General features: G+C 44.1%; 1 protein-coding gene across 3 annotated transcripts in view; it reads left to right on the top strand.

Annotated features, from left to right (window-relative positions):
• Positions 1-24,295, top strand: part of ZNF827 (zinc finger protein 827) — a 260,321-nt gene that overhangs the window by 199,701 nt on the left and 36,325 nt on the right. For all 3 annotated transcript variants that reach the window (XM_073642498.1, XM_073642499.1, XM_073642500.1), the window contains exon 8: positions 491-588. In XM_073642498.1, the coding sequence (XP_073498599.1) occupies positions 491-588 (98 nt within the window). The remainder of the gene's footprint in view (positions 1-490; positions 589-24,295) is intronic.

The following is a 24,295-nucleotide window of genomic DNA, read 5'->3' as shown; positions in this document are numbered from 1 at the left end:
GTGCAGACAAAGCGCCGCAGAAGTGCCCCATAACTGAACACAAAGCGACAATGCTATGCATGTTCCATCTTATGTCACTTCTTTTAACTACTTTTCGAAAACACTGAAGCGGTTCAGGGAAGGCACATTTTCATTCTTCAGGCAACTTCCACAAGAACGATGATGAAACCAGCTCCGGAACACGACCGCCAGCGTTGTCCTGAAGCGGCTTTACATGGGAAAACTCAGTGGCTCCATTGGCGTCTACGTGTGTTTTCATTTAGCTTTGGCCAGTTCTTGATTGAGCACTAATACACAGGTTACTATTCTATAAAGGTGAAATAAAGAAAACATATACTGCGCTATATAGTTAATGATTTGCAGAATTGAGAATACAGATGTGAAATTTGAGATCGAAATTATTCAGCACCAGAAATTTCCAATAGAAATATATTCAGTTGTTACAATTTGTTAGTTATTTGTGTAATAATTATATATTTTTTTCTTTTAGCCCATTTTTTTCAGAAGATAAATTTAGACAATCACCCTTCACTTCTAAAGATCTCCCAAAAAGTGATCAATCTCTTCAAGGAAGGTCCTCATTATCAGGTATAGTAGCCACGATTGAAATCTATGCATTTCTTCAATTTGATCTTTTGCAATTAATTGTTGACCCTCACTTTAATATTCAAGATTTCTGTTAGATCACTTAAATACCGTAATAATATTTTTTATATTTTTTAACGAGGATTTTGAAGATTTTGACTCCAAAATCCACATCTCAAACCACTTCATATACGCTTTACATACTTTTTCTATTAATTTCAATAGAAAATCCACTTTCCTCTTCATATAGCTATTTTTTTGTACATTTTTTTTCCAATGATGGTTTGAAAACTTTGCAGTAAAAAAAAAAGAGTGGATTCAGCTCCGAACTTGCCACTGTCAAGTCAAAAAAGTGGCAAATATTTTTTTTAAAAAACTTTGGCAAAACCTCAAAAGTATAGCACCAAATACAAAAACCCCCCCCACTCATTCCTGAAGTGTTTTTCTCTTGAAAAAGATGTCAGACTCTCTGCCTCATAAGAACTGTGTGAACACACCTTAAGGTGGGCCCCTTCCCATCCACCTGTATGAAACTGTGCTACAACTGTATTAAGCCTAGTGTTTTGTGATCACAAAATAAAACAACACATAACCAATAATATTCATAAGAAAGGCAGTAAGTTAAGTGAATAAAATAAGCAGTGAATAAATAAGTACATTTTGTATTTACCTGACCTCTCTAAGATCTGCCCAGACTAACCTTTCTATCCGAAAAAAGTTAGTTAATTCTTGCCCCTACTGCTTACCAATACGTAAATTGCAACAGCAGATTGATACAGTAGAAGCAGGAGACGTCTGTCCAGTCTTTGATACATGTTTATTCTCCGCAACAAAGGATAATGACAATTACATGTAATCTATGATATACTGGACGAATTAGACCTTTCGACTGGATCCTGACGGCGGCAAATACATAGCTAGAGAAAATGTCTTCTGTGAGGACCAGGCATAACCAATTATGGGAGCTTGACCCGTAACTGAGGTTATATGAAGACCACAGATGTCCACATAAAATGAAATCGCCATCCGTGTCACATGCAGTGCTGAGGTCAAGAAACAAGTGGAAATAATATCTGTAATGAGCAAAAGTGATGCTCATTATCAATTCTCTTAAGTATGGATGTGTCATCTGTAACGCAAAGGGCAATACTAAAGCAGGTTTGGTCATTTCTGGAGGAATATTAATAGAAAAAAAACATAATGTGTAATTAAAAAGGCCAATCAGACTTAAACCAGGGATAAAGAAATATATGTTATAAATTACGTCTGAAATCAATTTGATTTCTTTTTAATATGATTAGGTTTCCTCCATTTATTATCATCTCTTATAATGAATAAAATTGAGAACATGGATATGGTGTTGCCCATGGAGTCAGGAATCACTCTAGGTAGCAGATCTCTGTTGAGACTTATAGCGTAAAGGGGATCATCTGCAGGTTCCCTAATGCGGCACATGTCAAAAGGTTGTCCACAACTATTTAAAAGGGATCTATACTTTTAACAAACTTTGTGTAAATCAATACTACATGAGAACATATGAAGCTTTGTAATATATCTTAGGCTGTGTGCCCACGATGCGTTTTTTAAGCGTTTACGCAGCAGCAAAAACGCTGCAGAAATGCTTAAAAACCGCATGGTAGAAGGTCCGCCATGTTTCCCAATGATCATCCGCATGTGCTGTGCACATGCTGAGGAAATTTCCGCTGCGGATTATCATTGTGGAAAAAAACGCAGCACTACCAATTATTTTGCGGAAGTGCTGCGTTTTCGCCGCCATTGACTTGCATTGAAACGTATGGATTACGCCTCACTGCATATGTAGATGCGCATTCCACGCATTTCAATGTGCGGATGGTACCCGGGTGTGGAGGACAGGAGACTCTCCTCCGGACCGGGGTACCATAGAAACTGTGAAAAAAATAATAAAATAAAAACTAAATGTTATATTTACCTTCTGATGGCCCCCACTGCGCTCGTACTCCCATGCCGGCAGATCACGGTGGACTGGAGGACCTGCGCTGACGTCATAGTCATGTGACGGCAGGTCCTTCAGTGTACCGCGATCTGCCGGCAGCCAGGACGGAGCGAAGCAAGACTGCGGTGGCCATCGGAAGGGAAGTATAGATTTATTTTTTTATTTTTTACCATTCTTTAAGGTCACACTATATAAATCCATGCTGTTTGCATGGATTTATATAGTGTTGACAAGCACTTTCCTAGTGATGCCAAAATCGCTTGGAAAGCGCTTGTCAACCCGCATGTCCCTGGCAGGAAAAACACATGTACAATCCGCATGCTTTTTTTTCTGCCAGGGAGATGCAGAAACGCTCAGGAAAAATCCGGAGCATTTCTGCATCGTGGGCACATAGCCTTACCAAACTCTGCTTCTCCCTCCATTCATGAGACACTTCATCCCTTCCCCCCACCTCCTGAATTTGTCATTCATTCTGGGGAAAAAAATAGCTCAACACAGGCCTTGCTCATGACAAGGAAGACTATCAGCACAGTGAGTTACCAGGTTACATAGCGAATTATACTCTATGGAGAGGAACGAGAAGAAGTGAGGAGCAGAGCGAGACATAGAAAGATTGTGCTGAGCTTTCTAAGAAGTCTTTTTTAACTTACTCCATATCTGTATTCACATCTACACAGCTCAGGAGTGCTGTATATTTTCCTCCAACAGGACTGCTTATTCTTGAAAGTTTCGTTACCCTTTAAAGCGCACCTGTCAGCAGGATTATGCTTAGTAAACCACATACACTATCAGTTGGGCGCCGTTACACTGAGTAAAATGATACCTTTGTTGATGAAATCAGTCCTGTGGTTCTTTTATAATCTTTATTTTCAGTTCTAACATAATGAGATGCTCGTGCTCTGGGGCGGAACTTTAGGGAGGGGCTGTAACTGGTGCTCTCATTATGTATGCCTATCTCTGGCCTATGACAGGTCACTGTGCTTTCACTGTGCCTACTATTTTAAATATTGCCTATGTAATTTGTCTGCCAATTTGAAATTTACATCCCCCAAAATAGCCGCCGATGCCTGCGCATGTGCGGTAGCATCTTTCGGATGCCGAGAGATGCTACTGCGCACGCGCGGAGTCATTTTGCTTTTCGAAAAATTATTTGGGTGCAGCAGTATGACGCTGCGCATGTGCAGTAGCATCTCTCGGCAATCGAGAAATGCTACTGCGCAAGCGCAGTTGGCGGGGGCCATATTGCTGCAGGCAAGTTTCATTTTCATGTAGCAAAATGGCGCCCATGCGTGCGCAGTAGCATCGGCAACCAAAAGATGCTACTGCGCATGCGTGGGCGTCGGCGGCCATTTTGATGGATGTAAATTTCAAATTGGCAGAGCACGAGCATATCATTATGGCAGAACTGAAAATAAAGATTATAAAAGAACCACTGGATGGATTTCATCAACAAAGGTATCATTTTACTCAGTGTAATGTCACCCACCTGACAGTGTATGTGGTTTACTAAGCACAATCCTGCTGACAGGTGCGCTTTAAAGGGTAACCATACTTTCAAGAAACTTTCCAGAATAAGCAGTCCTGTTGGAGGAAATTTCAAAGAAATTAATGACAGAGGATACCGAGGTGTTAAAACTGATTAAATTTGTAGAAAAGTCAAATTACTGTTATACCACAGCAGTCTGAGGTGAGGAATGACCTAATATCTATTAGGCTGCATATCATCTTATTACATCTTAATACAATGACAGTGAAGCTTAGAGCTACAGGGCTGGGATATTTAAAGGGGTTATCCAGTCTAAAACTACATGTCTGCAGTCACTCCATGTGACTACACACTTGTGAATCCTCACACAATCACTGTGAGGATTCCCCAGTGCTGGCATAAGAGAGAGGAGGGGTGTGAACGCAAGTATGCGATATGCATACATGCGGTCACGTACAGACTAGACTATATCCAGCCTCGCTCAATGCAAGTGTATTGAGCACGGCCAGATGCATTCTAGCTGGAATATGACCGGAAGTATGCAACTTGCATATTTGTGGTTACATTATTATTATTATTATTATTATTATTTATTATTATAGCGCCATTTATTGCATGGCGCTTTACATGTGATAGGGATATACATAACAAAAGCATTTACATAATCTTAACAAAACGAGTCAGCGACTGGTACAGGAGGAGCGAGGACCCTGCCCGCGAGGGCTCACAATCTATTAGGGATGGGTGAGGATACATTAGGTGAGGGTAGAGCTGGTCGTGCAGCGGTGGTTACTGCAGGTTGTAGGCTTGTCGGAAGAGGTGGGTCTTCAGGTTTGTTTTGAAGGTTTCCACGGTCGGCGAGAGTCTGATGTGTTGGGGTAGAGAGTTCCAGAGTAGGGGGGATGCACGGGAGAAATCTTGTATACGATTGTGGGAGGAGGAGATAAGAGGGGAGTAGAGAAGGAGATCTTGTGAGGATCGGAGGTTGCGTGCAGGTAAGTACCGGGAGACTAGGTCACAGATGTATGGGGGAGACAGGTTGTGGGTGGCTTTGTATGCCATGGTTAGAGTTTTGAACTGAATTCTCTGGGCAATGGGGAGCCAGTGAAGAGATTGACAGAGAGGAGAGGCCGGGGAATAGCGGGGAACAGGTGGATTAGTCGAGCAGCAGAGTTTAGGATAGATTGGAGAGGCGCAAGAGTGTTGGAAGGGAGGCCACGGAGCAGGAGGTTGCAGTAGTCGAGGCGGGATATGATGAGGGCATGCACTAGTGTTTTTGCAGAGTCTTTGCTGAGGAATGCACGGATCCGAGAGATGCTTTTGAGTTGGAGTCGGCAGGAAGTGGAAAGGGCTTGGATATGTGGCTTGAAGGAGAGATCAGAGTCCAGGGTTACTCCAAGGCAGCGAGCTTGTGGGACTGGGGAGAGTGAACAGCCATTGATGTTGATGGCTAGGTCAGATGGGGGATGTGAATGAGAGGGTGGAAAGATGATGAACTCTGTTTTATCCATGTTGAGTTTTAGAAATCTGTCAGAGAAGAAGGATGAGATGGCGGACAGACATTGTGGGATTTTGGTTAGTAGGGAGGAGATATCGGGTCCAGAGAGGTAGATCTGTGTATCGTCAGCATAGAGGTGATACTGAAAACCGTGAGACTCTATGAGCTGTCCCAGGCCAAAGGTGTAGATGGAGAAGAGCAGAGGTCCTAGAACTGAACCTTGGGGGACACCAACAGATAGGGGGCGAGATGAGGAGGTGGTGCGTGAGTGGGAGATGCTGAATGTCCTGTCTGTTAAGTATGAGGAGATTCAAGATAGAACCAAGTCCGTGATGCCAAGAGATGAGAGAATCTGGAGTAAGAGGGAATGGTCCACTGTGTCAAAGGCAGATGACAGGTCCAGAAGGAGGAGGATGGAGTAATGTCGCTTGGATTTGGCATTTAGTAGGTCGTTGGTGTGACGGGGTATGCGGCAGAGCAAGAAGAGACCACCGGACTAAGAACAATCCAACGGGATTTATTGAGGCAGGCAGCATACCAAATCAAATATCCATGTTATTCCTGATGTCCATAATAAGTCCAAAATCACAGACAGAGGTGAGGTCTTGCCGCAGCTAAGAGCCCTCACCCTTTCTCTCCAGAGATCTCCCAACACAACACTGGTCACGCATAAGTTCCTTGTCTTGGGCTACTGGGAACAGCCCAAGGGTAGGGGAGGAGAGGTTCCCACCTCCTAGTCAATGGTTTGGTCCATTGCATGGCTCCGATATGTCTATATGAATGTGTATTGTGAGTTCTCCCCCGGCTTAGGAGAACAATGGGGAGTCCTCTAGCTGTGTTGACATAAGCCTAAGTTAAATGATGATGGAGGAACAAAGTTATACAGAAATGCAGGACAGGGCAAACTATGTATCATGACAGTTGGTGACTTTGGTCAGGGCAGTTTCAGTCGAGTGATGCGGTCGGAAGCCAGATTGCAGGCGGTCGAAGAGGGAGCAGGAGGAGAGGTGGACATGTTGTTCTAGTAGTTTTGAGGCAAAGGGGAGGAGTGATATGGGGCGGTAGCTAGTCAGAGAGGATGGGTCAAGGGAGGGCTTTTTGAGGATGGGTGTGATTGCGGCATGTTTGAAACATGAGGGGAAGACACCGGTTGTTAGTGACAGATTGAAGAGGTGGGTTAGGGTTGGGATGAAGACTGTGGTAAGGTTAGTGATGAGGTGGGATGGGATTGGGTCAAGTTCCCAGGTGGTGAGGTGTGATTTGGAGAGTAAAGAGGAGACTTTGCCTTCTGTAATGGTGGAGAAGTGGGGTTTGGAGGAGGAGGGTTGAGTAGATATGAGGAGGGGTTGTGTGGACTTTAGGCAAAAGTTTTGTCTGATGGTGTCAATCTTCTGCTTGAAAAATGAGGCAAAGTCGTCGGCTGAGATGAGAAAAGAGGGAGGAGGTGCTGGGGGACGAAGGAGAGAGTTGAAAGTGTTAAATAGCTGTTTAGGGTTGTGAGATAGGGAGGATATGAGAGATGAGAAGTAGGTTTGTTTTGCTGTAGTGAGTGCGGACTTGAAATTAGTGAGGGATTGCTTGAATGCGATGAAGTGCTCGATGGAGTGAGACCTTTTCCATCTCCGCTCCGCAACCCTGGAGGCCCAGCGCAGTTCTTTAGTAAGTTTAGTGTGCCAGGGTTGCCTGTTGAATGTGCGAGATGTGGTGTGTGAGAGGGGCGATCGAGTCTAGAGCTGCAGCTATTGTGGTGTTATATGAAGCAGCAGCAACGTCTGCATCGTGTAAGGAATTTATGTCTGTAAGAGGGAGGAGGGATTCAGAGAGTGAGTGTAGGTCAAGGTGTTTGAGATTTCTGCGAGCGTGTGTAAGTTTGTGGAGTGGGGATTGTGCACCTGGAGAGGAGAGGGTAGAGAATGTGAGGAGGTTATGGTCAGAGAGAGGGAGTGGTGAGTTAGAGAGGTTAGATAGGGAACAGAGGCGGGTGAAGATGAGGTCCAGTGTGTGGCCGTCTTTGTGGGTGGATGTGGAAGACCATTGAGTGAGTCCGAAGGAGGAAGTGAGAGATAGGAACTTAGAGACAGACGAGTGGGAAGTGTTAATGGGGATGTTGAAGTCACCCATTATGATAGTGGGGATGTCAGTGGAGAGGAAGTGAAGCAGCCAGGTGGTGAAGTGGTCTAAGAAGGTGGTGGCTTGCCCTGGGGGTCGGTAAACGACGGCCAGTTGGAGGTTGGAGGGGGAATAGATGCGTACACAGTGCACCTCAAAAGAGGGGAGTGTAACGGAGGGTGGCAGTGGGATTTGGGTGAAAGCGCAGTGTTCTGATAGGAGAAAACCTACGCCTCCGCCATGTTTGCCGTTGGGGCGGGGGGTGTGGGAAAGGTGGAATCCGCCATATGAAAGTGCAGCTGGGGAGGCTGTGTTAGAGGGGGTGAGCCAGGTTTCAGTGATGGCGAGGAAGGAAAGTTTGTGTGTAATGAAAAGATCGTGGATGAAGGAAAGTTTGTTGCAGACAGAGCGAGCGTTCCATAGAGCTCCTGTTAGAGCAACTGAGGAAGTGGGGATTAGTTGGATCGGTATGAGGTTAGAAGGGATGCGACAGTTTGTGGAAGGTCGTGGATAGGAGGTAGAAGTAACTGTGGGGATATGGCGAGGAGGACCAGGATTTGGAGAGATATCTCCAGCAGTGAGGAGGAGCAGAGAAAGTGTTAGCAGGTGGGAGCAAGAGAGAGCATGAGGTGGCTGTCTGTGTTTGGAGATCCAGGATTGAATGTTGAGGCATAATTCGGAGGAGGAGGTGAGATGAGTGGGGAGGATGGAGGGAGAGATGAAAAGTTCCTTACTAGGTGTAGGGATTTGAGGGGTTAATAGAAAGTGGAGGATTATAGAGGAAAAAGTGAGAGCTAACAGAAACATAGTTAAAAGAGAGTAAGTGGTCAAAGTGTTGGTTACCTGACTCCTGCCATGACTAACTGCCTCTGAAATAACCGCCACTTATCTCCGAAGCCACTTTGCACAAGAAGATGCGTCCACAACCCAGCACCAGTTACATGACTTGCTGCCTGCACCGGAGAATCCTCACAGCGAGCATTGCACGCAATGTGCGGATTCACAAGTGTGCAGTCATGAAGAATTACTGCAGACTTGTAGTTTTAGACCGATCAACCCCTTTTAAGGCAGACCAGTTGCTAGAAATACATTGCACACCAACTACAGTTGTTCTGTGGGGTTTACTGGCAGTGCGTATGCAATAACCCAACTTATTTAGATAAATCACGTATTCGGCGCTAAACAGAACTGGCACTAAAATCTAGGACAGAAAAGGAGAAGAGAGGTTGACGGGAAATAAACCAGAATTGTGCGGAATTTTTGACACTCTTACAGTGCACCTGTCTAAAAATGGAAAGCTGGTGTTCCTACTTTGCCTATTGCCTAGGGTCTGTTTTCGATAAAATTCATTATGAATACATAGTCGTGCAGAGTTTAAAGTATCCCATTTCAGTGGCTGTCTGTTGGTTGTCGGTTAATAGGGGAGTTTGCAAGTGGGGACCCCCTTATGACATTTGAAGGGCTGGATAGGGCTCATGAAAGTGTTGTCTTAAAGGGTTATCCTCCTCATTATAAATGGTTAAAATAAATGGCTAAAATTGCAAATTTCTTGTAAAACAAGCGACTTTGCTGTTTACTTGTTTTTAAAAATCCTCTCTATTAGAAATGGAAGGAGTTTACATTTTTTTCTTTACTGCTCATTTCCTAGTTTACCAGTCACGGCTTCAGATTTTCATTGGTGGCAGGTCTCTCACCCAGTGCTTACAAGCTCTTTACGTCAGAGTGCTTATAATCCCTGGATCTGACCAGTTTCATGTCAGTGCTCCTGTGCTCCTCTGATGCTGCAGAGGTAAAGCTGCCTCCTCTTGTAGCATCAGAGAGCGAACAGTTTGGACCAGCGTTGTGTCAACCAGGAGGCAGAGGAACAGTGAGGGCCTGTAGAAGATGTTGAGCTAACCCCCTTTAAAATACAACAATATTCCAAATAGAATCAAAGCTATTTGTGTCTTTGTCATGAATACCACTTGCTCGCAAGACAGGTGCCTTGGATACAACTGTAAAGAAGTTGGATGCAACTTCCTACACTTACTCGTTCACTCACTAATCACGATAATGAGCTAAGCTCCCCCCACAGCCGGTTCACACATCCACAACACACTTTTCGTTGCCACCACTCACTATTTTACCAGGCCAACGAGACACCTGCACTGGGCAACACTCTGGTACACATGCATGCCCAGCTTTCCCAAACTCCTGAACGGTTCACTACTCTGGCAACAAGGTAACACAACCAAGTTATTTTCTCTCCTCAAGATCAAGGGTACAATAGAGCAACGAGGGACAAAACGTATAAAAAAATTATTTAGTATCCAAAAAGAGTACAGTGGTTAAAAAGATGAAATAACAGAAAGACTTTGTCAGGGTTTCACAGAGAGGACACTGGAGAGACCACACAATATCTCACTGTTGCCTTCACTCTCTCAGGATTGAGCAGGGATTCACGAGCACACGATCCTGATTACTCACTACATAGCTATCGGCAAGCGAGCAGAAAGTGTATGGCGTCAAACCTCTGGATTCCAACGCATGGAATATGTGTATACGCCCCGTATGGTTACTGCCAGCTTCACGATAGCCCAATTAATATTATTCGCTGCCACTTCCGGCCAAGTTTGAACTATAATACAGGCCTAGCTAGACGGCTGCTTTCTGGCAGCGTATGGCTTCTGGGGAGGGAACAATTACAGAGCGAAAGAAACAGAACTATTAAATTTTATATTTAATCCAAAAGGGAGGCTGTGTTTAGGAAAAATATACAAGATTTTACAAAAGGGGACAATTACAGTACATAATATGCAGTATGCAGTTGCACAAAATAAACAGGATTAAAGAGGAAACTTACTATACAGTTCGCAGGGATGACTCAGTATAGGTGGAGGGGAGGCACTCCAGATTTGACTGTTCTCGAACGCGACCCTTTGCTATGATAAATATATACTTTCGGCAATGAGTACTCCTCCATCCTCCGTCGATTCTTTTATGCATAAGGCGAGACCTGCCCACACACCCCCTGGGATGACATCATGTGGGCTGGACTCCAGCCTTCATATTTTTATTAGAATATCTGGCTTTTGCGATAACTCATCGTTGGTTGATCGCAGAAGCCCTGAAGTAATACTATTTTTTTCCGTTATAAATTCACCTTCCTTTAGAGACCACACATGACATAGTTTCGGTCTGCTATTTTGTTACTTTTGCACCGCAGCCCCCCGGGGGGGCTTACAGCGACAGAAAAATATCCATATTGTTCCTTAGCTGACCCTGTCACTAAAAATATGTGCCCCATTATTATCGGAATTATGGAACTTCCAATATTCCATATTTCGGGTTGTCTTCGTCCCGGCTGCCAGACCTCTGTTAAATTCCCTTTGACGTTCAGGGAATAAAGTTTCCTCAGCTAGATGTAAATTGTGGCAGGTCTGTGTTAGAGGAAAGCTACACTCGCATATTAATTGGGTTGGTAGCACCTCTCTTGTGCCAGCATTTATTTAAGCTACTTCTGCTGTGAGCAGGGGTGGATTAAGAGTAGCAAGGGCCCCGTGCAGTTTAGAAGGCATGGGCCCCCCCACACACACACCTGATGATCCCCTGTGATAGATCATATGATAGTTCACGTGAAATTAATTTTGCACAATATTAATATATTATAATCATTTTTTTACATTAATTGTATGACTTAATATTGAGCACAATTAAGTATGCTGACATCCCCTATATACAGTATGAGACCCTACACCCAATATGAGCTGCCACATAATCCTCCTATACACAGGAGGAGGCCACACGTAGCCATCTATACACAGGAGGAGGCCGCACGTAGCCATCTATACACAGCAGGAGATCGCACGTAGCCATCTATACAGAGCGGGAGGCCGCACGTAGCCATCTATACACAGCGGGATCTCCTCAGATGCAGCGGGAGGAGGCCGCACGGCGCCCCCCAGATGCAGCGGGAGGAGGCCGCACGGCGCCATCTATACACAGCGGGAGGCCGCACGTAGCCATCTATACACAGCAGGGGGGCGCACGTAGCCATCTATAAACAGCGGGAGGCCGCACGTAGCCATCTATACACAGCAGGGGGCCGCAAGTAGCCATCTATACACAGCGGGATCTCCCCAGATGCAGCGGGAGGAGGCCGCATGACGCCCCCCCAGATGCAGCGGGTGGAGGCCGCACGGCGCCATCTATACACAGCGGGAGGCCGCACGTAGCCATCTATACACAGCGGAAGGCTGCACGTAGCCGTCTATACACAGCTGGGGGGCGCACCTAGCCATCTATACACAGCGGGAGGCCGCACCTAGCCATCTATACACAGCGGGAGGCCGCACCTAGCCATCTATACACAGCGGGAGGCCGCACGTAGCCATCTATGCACAGCGGGAGGCCGCACGTAGCCATCTATACACAGCGGGAGGCCGCACGTAGCCATCTATACACAGCGGAAGGCCACACGTAGCCATCTATACACAGCAGGAGGCCGCACGTAGCCATCTATACACAGCGGGAGGCCGCACGTAGCCATCTATACACAGCGGGAGGCCGCACGTAGCCATCTATACACAGCGGGAGGCCGCTCATAGCCATCTATACACAGCGGGAGGCCGCACGTAGCCATCTATACACAGCGGGAGGCCGCACATAGCCATCTATACACAGCGGGAGGAGGCCGCACGGCGCCCCCCTGATGCAGCGGGAGGAGGCCGCATGGTGCCCCCCCAATACAGTCACGCACACACAAACATATACAAACATATACAGTACAGACCAAAAGTTTGGACACACCTTCTCATTTAAAGATTTTTCTGTATTTTCATGACTATGAAAATTGTACATTCACACTGAAGGCATCCAAACTATGAATTAACACATGAGGAATTGTATACTTAACAAAAAAGTGTGAAACAACTGAAAATATGTCTTATATTCTAGGTTCTTCAAAGTAGCCACCTTTTGCTTTGATGACTGATTTGCACACTCTTGGCATTCTCTTGATGAGCTTCAAGAGGTAGTCACCGGAAATGGTCTTCTAACAATCTTGAAGGAGTTCCCAGAGATGCTTAGCACTTGTTGGCCCTTTTGCCTTCACTCTGCGGTCTAGCTCACCCCAAACCATCTCGATTGGGTTCAGGTCTGGTGACTGTGGAGGCCAGGTCATCTGGTGTAGCACCCCATCACTCTCCTTTTTGGTCAAATAGCCCTTACACAGCCTGGAGGTGTTTTTGGGGTCATTGTCCTGTTGAAAAATAAATGATGGTCCAACTAAACGCAAACCGGATGGAATAGCATGCCGCTGCAAGATTCTGTGGTAGCCATGCTGGTTCAGTATGCCTTCAATTTTGAATAAATCCCCAACAGTGTCACAAGCAAAGCACCATCACACCTCCTCCTCCATGCTTCACGGTGGGAACCAGGCATGTAGAGTCCATCCGTTCACCTTTTCTGCGTCGCACAAAGACACGGTGGTTGGAACCAAAGATCTCAAATTTGGACTCATCAGACCAAAGCACAGATTTCCACTGAAGGGTTGCTGCACAAAGTCTCCTCTTAACAGTTGTTGAAGAGATGTGTCTGCTGCTAGAACTCTGTGTGGCATTGACCTGGTCTCTAATCTGAGCTGCTGTTAACCTGCGATTTCTGAGGCTGGTGACTCGGATAAACTTATCCTCAGAAGCAGAGGTGACTCTTGGTCTTCCTTTCCTGGGGCGGTCCTCATGTGAGCCAGTTTCTTTGTAGCGCTTGATGGTTTTTGCAACTGCACTTGGGGACACTTTCAAAGTTTTCCCAATTTTTCGCACTGACTGACCTTCATTTCTTAAATGATGGCCACTCGTTTTTCTTTACTTAGCTGCTTTTTTCTTGCCATAATACAAATTCTAACAGTCTATTCAGTAGGACTATCAGCTGTGTATCCACCAGACTTCTGCACAACACAACTGATGGTCCCAACCCCATTTATAAGGCAAGAAATCCCACTTATTAAACCTGACAGGGCACACCTGTGAAGTGAAAACCATTTCCGGTGACTACCTCTTGAAGCTCATCAAGAGAATGCCAAGAGTGTGCAAAGCAGTCATCAAAGCAAAAGGTGGCTACTTTGAAGAACCTAGAATATAAGACATATTTTCAGTTGTTTCACACTTTTTTGTTAAGTATATAATTCCACATGTGTTAATTCATAGTTTTGATGCCTTCAGTGTGAATGTACAATTTTCAAAGTCATGAAAATACAGAAAAATCTTTAAATGACAAGGTGTGTCCAAACTTTTGGTCTGTACTGTACATACACGAATAAACACATTTGAAACACAAAAATACATATAAACAGACATCACACAATGATATCTGCCTGCACACACGCACTGTGACATGCACACACACACACGTCACCCACCATCCCCCAGCTCGGCTCCAGTCGTCCAGCTCCTCTCCCCTGCAGCAGTGCAGGGCGTACACTGTGTGACGTCACACTAGCAGACACTGGCGCTTTCAGAGCCGTGTCTCCTAGCTGTCTCCCAGCACAAGCACACAGGGAAGTTAACAGGTGCAGTGCTGGCCCGGCCGAAGAAGAAGCAGCAGCCCTGCGCCGCTGCTAGGGGAGCCGTCCAGGGCCCCCCTCTGCCTGCCGGTGTCTGCCGCATTGGCGCCGCCGCGCCCCACATATTATAATGAGGGCAGTCTGGCCAAGGGCCCCCCAGAGCCCCGGGCGGTAGCCCATGTTGCCCTCATTATAATCCGCCTATGGCTGTGGGTGATAATTTGCATACAGACAGATGGTAGATTGTCAGCTCTTCTCTCCTGACAAATACTATGTAGGAGGAGTGAGAAGGGGCTTCAGGGGGAGAAATTCTTAATATTTTTCTGACAGACATACATAAAAGCATAAACAGTATAAGATAAAAGGGATAAAATACAGATACATCTTACGTATTGGATCCATGAGCGCTTCTGGCAGAGAACACCTTAGGAAATATATACTAATGTGCCACAAACAGGAAGTTGATATCACCAACCATTCCTATTTAATTTAGGTGTATCCATATAAATGGCCCACCCTGTAGTATCACATGAGTGTGCAGAAAGGGTGTCATAAGTGGGGTTATGAGTTATATAAATCAAACGAAATCAAAGGCTGAGGGCATTGAATCACTGCCTACGCACCCTGCTTTAAATAGGTAATTGGAGCATGTTATATGATGATGTGTGTATGCAAAGTAATAAACAGGCAGCTGTCAATGACAGCTACCTTTTGTATGCACTTTTAGCCCCTTAACTGCCAACATACCTTTTCACGTCGGCCATTAAGGGCCTGTAATCCTCAGCGGCGCTATTTCACGACACTGAGAATTAAATGTATGAAAATCCCCAGGCGGGCAAAAATCCCATGGGTGACTACTGTTTATGACAGGTGACACCATGCGGCATAAGCCCCCAACCGGTTTTGGAATCGATCAGAGTCTATTAACCCTTTAAATGCTGCTGTCAGTCATGACAGGGGCATTTAAGTGGTTAAAACAGACCATATAACACCATTGACCCCATTGTAATTGCGAATGCCGATAATTGCAATTGCACCCCGAGGTCATTGGATGACCCCAGGGTACGATGGCCTGTTAGATCCAGCTGTAAGCAAGGTCTAACAGGCTGAGTCAGTGAAAAATTGACAGGTCTCGAGTACTGCAGTACACAAGTACTGCAATGCATGAGACCAGTGATCAAAGGAAAAAATATTCATGTACCACAGTGAGAGTAAGTGAAATAAAATATGTAAACAAGTAAAAAAAAAACTCACAAAGAAAGTGCACATAAATCACGAAAAGCAATTTCATCACTAAAAATGCAGTTTTTGTGTTAAAACAGAACTAAAGAAATAAATGTTTCTATTGCCGTGTCCGGAACAACCCAATCAATAAAACTGTCACGTTATTTATTCCATACGGCAAGAGGCATAAACATTTTTTTTTTAAAAAGCACAGCTTTTTCATCATAAAAATAAAATGGTACAAATTGAAAACGCCAAATCGTCCCTCAGTAAGCAAGCCCTAATTTGGCTAATTCAGCAAAAAAAAATGAGTTACAGCTCTCAAAATATGGTGATGGAAGACAATTAATTTATGTAAAATATTATTTTTAGTGAGTCAAAGCAAAGCATAAAAAAAACTATACCGTAAATCTGGTATCACTAAAATTGTACTGACCCGAAAAATAAATCAGTCTGATCACTTTTACCGCACGGTGAACCGCAAAATAATATATGTAAGAACAATAACTGAATTGCTGTTTTTTGTTCATTCTGCATCTGAAAAATCTGAACAAAAAGCGATCAAAAAATGTTATGTACCCCAACAAAAATATCTTCAGCTCGTCGGACACAAAATAAGCCCTCTTAAAGCTCTGTTCACTAAAAACTAAAGAAGTTACAGCTCTCAGAATACAGCGACAGGAAAAATATATATATTTTTTTATAAAAAAGCTTTTTTACTGTGTGACAGAAGCAAAACATAAAAAACTATATAAATCTGGTATCGCTGTAATTGTACTGACCTGAAGAATAAAGCCGTCTTATCACTTATACCGCACGGTGAACCGCACAAAAATATAAACTATTCTTGTACTGCTGTCTTTGTTCATTCTACCTCCCAAAAATCGGAATAAGGCTCGGTTCACATTTATCCTGTACTTTCCGCTGAGCACTTACGTTCAGGGTTTCCGTGTAGATTGCCAAAAACCTCAATTCAGACAAAACCCCCAATGGAACCACTCACTATAATGAGGCAGATTGAGTCACTTTGGACTCCATCTGGCCCCTGTTCCAATGCTGTCCCATCATTTTAGATGTCTTTTTAGCGCATAAGTCTGCACAACCATACGAGAGCGCACTGTTAGACCGCAGTGTCAGAATACCCAGCTGAGTGCAAAGAATAGCAATTGATATCACTTGGGGGGGGGGGCAGCGCTCGTCTCTGAGCCCTGGGTATCTTGACAACTCGCACTGACAGTGTGCCTGTGTTGCCGGCTAGTTACTGCTGAGCTGAGCCAGCAACACAGAGTGTGCTGTGATTGTGCACATTGCACAATGACAGCACACAGAGACAGAGCAAGGACTATCCCCGCCCCTGAAACGAGTGTCACTGATGATGCTTCAGTGTTCGCGGCCTCTGTACCCCGATGACACTTTGTTTGAGCATCACATGATGCACTGGGATTCGCAAACAAAGTATCATCACACAGTAAGTAGGGAAAAAATACAATATACACTTGTATAGTGTAGTTGGGGAACAGTAGGGAATTTTTAATGCAAACATATTAGAAATGAGTTTAGATTATGGCACCCCTTTAATTGCAGTGTAGCACCTGAAGGGTTTATACATTTTCTAACTATCTTGAGGAGTGCAGTTCTTAAAATGGTATCACTTCTGGATGAGTTTTCCGATATATGGTCCCCTCAATGTCCCTTCAAAACTGAATAGGTACGTAAAAAATTGGATTTGTAAATTTCCTTGAAAAGATGCTGATTAATTTTAACACCTCTAACATTGTAACGAAATAACAGGACATTTGAAAAATGATGCTGATATAAAGTAGACATATGGGAAATGGTATTTATTAACTATTTTGTGTGGTATGACTATTCTGCTTTATGAATATAAGCTTTCAAAGTTTGAAAATCGCTAATTTTTCAAAATTTCCAGCAAATTTCAGATATTTTCATGAAAAATGTATCCACTTACATTTACCGCTAACATAAAGTACAGTGTGTGATGAAAAAAAAATCTCAGAATCACCAGTGACCCTGGTCATATTTGAAAAATGGGGCTTGGTCATTAAAATTGGCGATGTCACTGAGGGGCTAAACAAAGTAAGGTGTCTGCCACTGATAGGCCCACTCACTGGACCAAAAAGCCCAGACAAAGCAGAGGTTTAAATGATGAAAACACAGGTTATGCTACATATTTTGTCCCAAAACATATCAACCTGCTCTGCTTCCCCTCCTCTTCGATATGATGACCGTAGGTTGGACTACATTTTCATGGAGACATGTTCCCTTTAACTCTCTCAGTGCTGTGACCGCCAGGGCTGGCGATAAAAGGAAAACAGCCTGGGACCAGATAAATATGTTCTGGGAAGAAAGTTGTCAAAGCATGTGAGAAAAGCCGGGCACATTGACAACTGGAAAAATTTAAAAAGGAAAAATGGGGAAAAAAAGTGTGGACATTTTTAAAACCACCAAAAGTGAAGTTTATTTTAAAGTGTCATGTGAAAACACGCTATTAACCTGCAGATATGGGGTTAATCTGCAGGTTAATAGAGCCCCGCTGCCGGTAGGAAAAGAACCTTATCCCCACCCCCGGCAGCATTTGGGTTTCATTCACGGGGGCGTCACCGACTCAATCGCCGCTCTGTGTATAGAGCGTGATGGCTGTACCCGCTCTCCCGACACTGACTGACAGCCACCCCTAATTCTGAGCATGCTGTCAGTCATTGTTGGGAGCGCGGTTACAGCCACCGCTCTCTATACACAGAGCGGTGACTGAGCCAGGGCCACCCCGGTGACTGAAACCGGAATGCTGTCTGGAGGAATAAAGCTCATTTCCTCCTGGCACCGGGGCTCTAAGTTCAGGCACCAGGCGGGTTCAGAATGCTATTAACCTGCTGCTTAACCCCATATCTGCAGGTTAATAGTGTTTTTTCATGTCAGGTTCCCTTTAAAAACCTAATAAAAAAAAAAAGCATTTTTTGTATAAAACATTAATTTAAAAATCACATATTCAACTATATAACCATCACATATTTGGTATATCTACAATCACTACAACAAATATAAATATGTACAATTATTCTAGATCAGTGATGAATAAGGTAAAAAATATGGGAAAAAAAGTAACGGAATGTTGGGATTTTTTTTTGTTTTTTGCTTGTTCCCTACAAAATTAAACACATGAGAAGTAAATGCTAATGTAACATACCGTAAGTGTATCTTAAAGTGGTACCTGTGTGTGTAGAAGCTACAATTTGACCCCATACTGATGCAAACATGAAGAATATCGCTTCTGGAATGGCATGATGAATAAGGGTACATTTTCTGTGGTCCTATATGCCAAAATGGTTAAAGAGGTTAAAAATATGAAGATTTATATATACTGTATGATAATTACTAGTCATTATTTGAAGTAGTTCTAGTATAACTATTCAGCAAAAAAAAATCAGCAAAGCACAAATAGAAAGTCATTTTTGGCTTCTGCTTAATCTTAAATTTCTTCCTTTCATTATGCAACTGTAATAGAGCTTTGTGGCCTGAGTGATGAACTCTGATTTAAACAGTGTAACCTCCGTCAGTGTCTGATGTTGCCCTCTCTTGCACTGTATTTCTCATACTAAGTTTGTACCCAGCGCGCAGCTGCTGTGAAGCTATTCTAAGTCCAGCGAGTCATTAAAGTTTGGGCTCTTACAGATTTCCTCGCAGAGGAACAGTCCATGATTAATCATTGTGCAGATGCGCCTCTCCCTTGTTAGTGAACCTACCGCAGAAAACTGTGGCAAAGGTGAAATTCACACCAAGATACTTTTATGGCAGCCGCTTCTTATCCAAAATCAGCCTAGCACTACGGTACTTACATGTTACAGGGTTATTATCCCACTGCAATGCTACAAATGTTGGAGAGAGTTCAGGTATAGAGCCTTAAGGTATTCATAATAGCCAACTGTCTCCTATGTTCATTCCCAGAATTTGTGTAAACCGACTTCCCCCCTTATTGTTTAGTCTCTGAATGTGAAAAAATGAAAGGCCTCAAATATATGTTACCCCGGGAAAGCTGCACACCATTTGGCTATCTCTCTAAAATTGTGATACGACACTATTCATAAATCTCCAGTATCTATTAGAGATGGACTGATTGATTTGCGGGACTATGGTCCATCTGTCAGGTCAGTAGTCTCTGGCCGCTGGACGGGAGGCTCACGAATCTCGTCCCTTCTGAAATCCCCAGAGCGACTATTGTTTAGCCAGGGCTTTCACAATGTCGATAATCAAAAGCCGTGGATCCCAGAAGGTAAGAGATTCGCAATGCTTCTGTTCAGTGGTCAGAGACTACTGACCTGGCCAATGGACTGGAGTCCAGCAAATCGATGCGCACTTTTCCAATATATAACCCATTTGTTAGGGAAAGTCCAATGATTTCTCAACAACAAGGCATCTGATATGAGACATACAGGGATCACTCTGTTCAGCAGTCTATAAGTCTATAATCTGTATGCCCATATTAATATGTTAGATAGGTCAAATGTGTTGACAGATTCCCTTTAAGAAGTGCAGGTTGGTTCACATTTATTTAACTTAGTATACACACTATATATATATATATATATATATATATATATATATATATATATATATATATATAGTACAGACCAAAAGTTTGGACACACCTTCTCATTTAAAGATTCTTCTGTATTTTCATGTCTATGAAAATTGTACATTCATGCTGAAGGCATCAAAACTATGAATTAACACATGTGGAATTATATACTTAACAAAAAAGTGTGAAACAACTGAAAATATGTCTTATATTCTAGGTTCTTCAAAGTAGCCACCTTTTGCTTTGATGACTGCTTTGCACACTCTTGGCATTCTCTTGATGAGCTTCAAGAGGTAGTCACCAGAAATGGTCTTCCAACAATCTTGAAGGAGTTCCCAGAGATGCTTAACACTTGTTGGCCCTTTTGCCTTCACTCTGCGGTCCAGCTCACCCCAAACCATCTCGATTGGGTTCAGGTCTGGTGACTGTGGAGGCCAGGTCATCTGGTGTAGCACCCCATCACTCTCCTTCTTGGTCAAATAGCCCTTACACAGCCTGGAGGTGTTTTTGGGGTAATTGTCCTGTTGAAAAATAAATGATGGTCCAACTAAACGCAAACCGGATGGAATAGCATGCCGCTGCAAGATTCTGTGGTAGCCAAGCTGGTTCAGTATGCCTTCAATTTTGAATAAATCCCCAACAGTGTCACCAGCAAAGCACCCCCACACCATCACACCTCCTCCTCCATGCTTCACGGTGGGAACCAGGCATGTAGAGTCCATACATTCACCTTTTCTGCGTCGCACAAAGACATGGTGGTTGGAACCAAAGATCTCAAATTTGGACTCATCAGACCAAAGCACAGATTTCCACTGGTTTAATGTCCATTCCTTGTGTTCTTTAGCCCAAACAAGTCTCTTCAGCTTGTTTCCTGTCCTTAGCAGTGGTTTCCTAGCAGCTATTTTACCATGAAGGGTTGCTGCACAAAGTCTCCTCTTAACAGTTGTTGAAGAGATGTGTCAGCTGCTAGAACTTTGTGTGGCATTGACCTGGTCTCTAATCTGAGCTGCTGTTAACCTGCGATTTCTGAGGCTGGTGACTCGAATAAACTTATCCTCAGAAGCAGAGGTGACTCTTGGTCTTCCTTTCCTGGGGCGGTCCTCATGTGAGCCAGTCTCTTTGTAGCGCTTGATGGTTTTTGCAACTGCACTTGGGGACACATTCAAAGTTTTCCCAATTTTTCGCACTGACTGACCTTCATTTCTTAAAGTAATGATGGCCACTTGTTTTTTTTACTTAACTGCTTTTTTCTTGCCATAATACAAATTCTAACAGTCTATTCAGTAGGACTATCAGCTGTGTATCCACCAGACTTCTGCACAACACAACTGATGGTCCCAACCCCATTTATAAGGCAAGAAATCCCACTTATTAAACCTGACAGGGCACACCTGTGAAGTGAAAACCATTTCCGGTGACTACCTCTTGAAGCTCATCAAGAGAATGCCAAGAGTGTGCAAAGCAGTCATTAAAACAAAAGGTGGCTACTTTGAAGAACCTAGACTATAAGACATATTTTCTGTCGTTTCACACTTTTTTGTTAAGTATATAATTCCACATGTGTTAATTCATAGTTTTTATGCCTTCAGTGTGAATGTACAATTTTAAAAGTCATGAAAATACAGAAAAATCTTTAAATGAGAAGGTGTGTCCAAACTTTTGGTCTGTACTGTGTGTATATATACATATATATACACATACACACACGCATACACACATACACACACACTGCTCAAAAAAATAAAGGGAACACTTAAACTCCAAGTAAATCAAGCCTCTGTGAAATCAAACTGTCCACTTAGGAAGCAACACTGATTGACAATCAATTTCACAAGCTGTTGTGCAAATGGAATAGACAACAGATGTAAATTATTGGCAATTATCAAGACACACTCAATAAAGGAGTGGTTCTGCAGGTGGGGACCACAGACCACATCTCAGTACCAATGCTTTCTGGCTGATGTTTTGGTCACTTTTGAATGTTGGTTGTGCTTTCACACTCGTGGTAGCATGAGACGGACTCTACAACGCACAGAAGTTGCTCAGGTAGTGCAGCTCATCCAGGATGGCACATCAATGTTGTGGCAAGAAGGTTTGCTGTGTCTGTCAGCGTAGTGTCCAAAGGCTGGAGGCGCTGCCAGGAGACAGGCCAGTACACCAGGAGACGTGGAGGGGGCCGTAGGAGGGCAACAACCCAGCAGCAGGACCGCTACCTCCGCCTTTGTGCAAGGAGGAACAGGAGGAGCACTGCCAGAGCCCTGCAAAATGACCTCCAGCAGGCCACAAATGTGCATGTGTCTGCTCAAACGGTTAGAAACCGACTCCATGAGGGTGGTATGAGGGCCCGACGTCCACAGATGGGGGTTGTGCTCACAGCCCAACACCGTGCAGGACGCTTTGCATTTGCCACAGAACATCAGGATTGGCAAAGTCTTCACTGGCGCCCTGTGCTCTTCACAGATGAAAGCAGATTCACACTGAGCACATGTGACAAATGTGAGAGTCTGGAGACGCTGTGGAGAGCGATCTGCTGCCTGCAACATCCTTCAGCATGACCGGTTTGGCAGTGGGTCAGTAATGGTGTGGGGTGGCATTTCTTTGGAGGGCCGCACTGCCCTCCATGTGCTCACCAGAGGTAGCCTGACTGCCATTAGGTACCGAGATGAGATCCTCAGACCCCTTGTGAGACCATATGCTGGTGTGGTTGGCCCTGGGTTCCTCCTAATGCAGGACAATGCCAGACCTCATGTGTCTGAAGTGTGTCAGCAGTTCCTGCAAGATGAAGGCATTGAAGCTATGGACTGGCCCGCCCGTTCCCCAGACCTGAATCCGATTGAGCACATCTGGGAAATCATGTCTCGCTCCATCCACCAACATCACGTTGCACCACAGACTGTCCAGGAGTTGACGGATGCTTTAGTCCAGGTCTGGGAGGAGATCCCACAGGAGACCATCCGCAATCTCATCAGGAGCATGCCCAGGCATTGTAGGGAGGTCATACAGGCACGTGGAGGCCACACACAATACTGAGTCTCATTTAGACTTGTTTTAAGGACATTACATCAAAGTTGGATCAGCCTGTAGTGTGTTTTTCCACTTTAATTTTGGGGGTGACTCCAAATCCAGGCCTCCATTGGTTAATAAATTTGATTTCCATTGATGATTTTTGTGTGATTTTGCTGTCAGCACATTCACCTTTGTACAGAACAAAGTATTCAATGAGAATATTTCATTCATTCAGATCTAGGATGTGTTATTTGAGTGTTCCCTTTGTTTTTTTGAGCAGTGCATATAAATAAAAATATATATAGCGCTTTACAGACATCATCACTATCCCCATTGGAGCTCACAATCTATATTCTCTACCAGCAAGTCTTTGGAGTGTGGGAGGAAGCCGGAGAATCTGGGGGAAACCCACAGAAACACATACACATTTGCTTTTGAGTTTCCATTAAAATACCTTCCATCCAATCAGAAACCAAACAGACCTAAGTATAGTAAATTGGGACCATCTGGCATCATTTGTGTTTGTATTGGGATGGATCAGTTTCTGAATTCAGATGCTGGTGTAAACCTAGATATAAGGGTTCATCAAGGACTATTTCTTTTTTTAAAAACGGACCTAAGATCTAAAGGGCAAGTAGTTGATAACTACCTACCTGTTGTGTCTGTTGTTCCTGGTGCTGATCTCTGCCGGCACAGAGTGATCACAGACTGAACCTGCCAGTGATTCAGCAGCTTCCGCTGATATCAAGTCTACAGAGCAGTGGCTTCTCTTCCACTCTGCTCGGTTGACGGAGCGTGACTACCAACATCCTGCTGATTGACAGGTAGCTCCGCACTGCCTAACTGCAGGGAGCCGGCTGTCAATCAGCATGATGCCAGCAGTCACACCAAGTTGACCATGCAGTCCATAAGATGAAGAGTTGGTCTGTTGACATGGACCAGCTGAATCGTTGGCAGGAGCTGTCAGTGACCACTCTGAGCCGGTGCCGGGTAGAACAGGCAGATAGCTGTCTATGTTAGCAACTACTAGTCTGTTTAGTTTTTAATCCAGCAGGCCCATAGTAAATTAAAAAAAAAAAGTTCTGGGCAACCATTTTATTGTTGAGAAAATTAGGTTCAGTCCATTGTTTGTTTATAAAGCACAGAGAAAGCAAATGCAGGCTGTTGTGTCTGCTGACACGCTTCCACTCCTTCTGTGAGTGCATGAATATACAGTGCTCAGCATAAATGAGTACACCCCAACAGATTTGTCAGAAAACCTTTATTATCCTTTGAGA

The sequence above is a fragment of the Phyllobates terribilis genome, unplaced genomic scaffold (genome assembly GCF_046119375.1).
Source record: "Phyllobates terribilis strain yellow unplaced genomic scaffold, ASM4611937v1 Scaffold_1__5_contigs__length_1240528914, whole genome shotgun sequence".
NCBI lineage: Eukaryota > Metazoa > Chordata > Amphibia > Anura > Dendrobatidae > Phyllobates > Phyllobates terribilis.
This window is presented reverse-complemented; position numbering and strand designations above follow the sequence as displayed.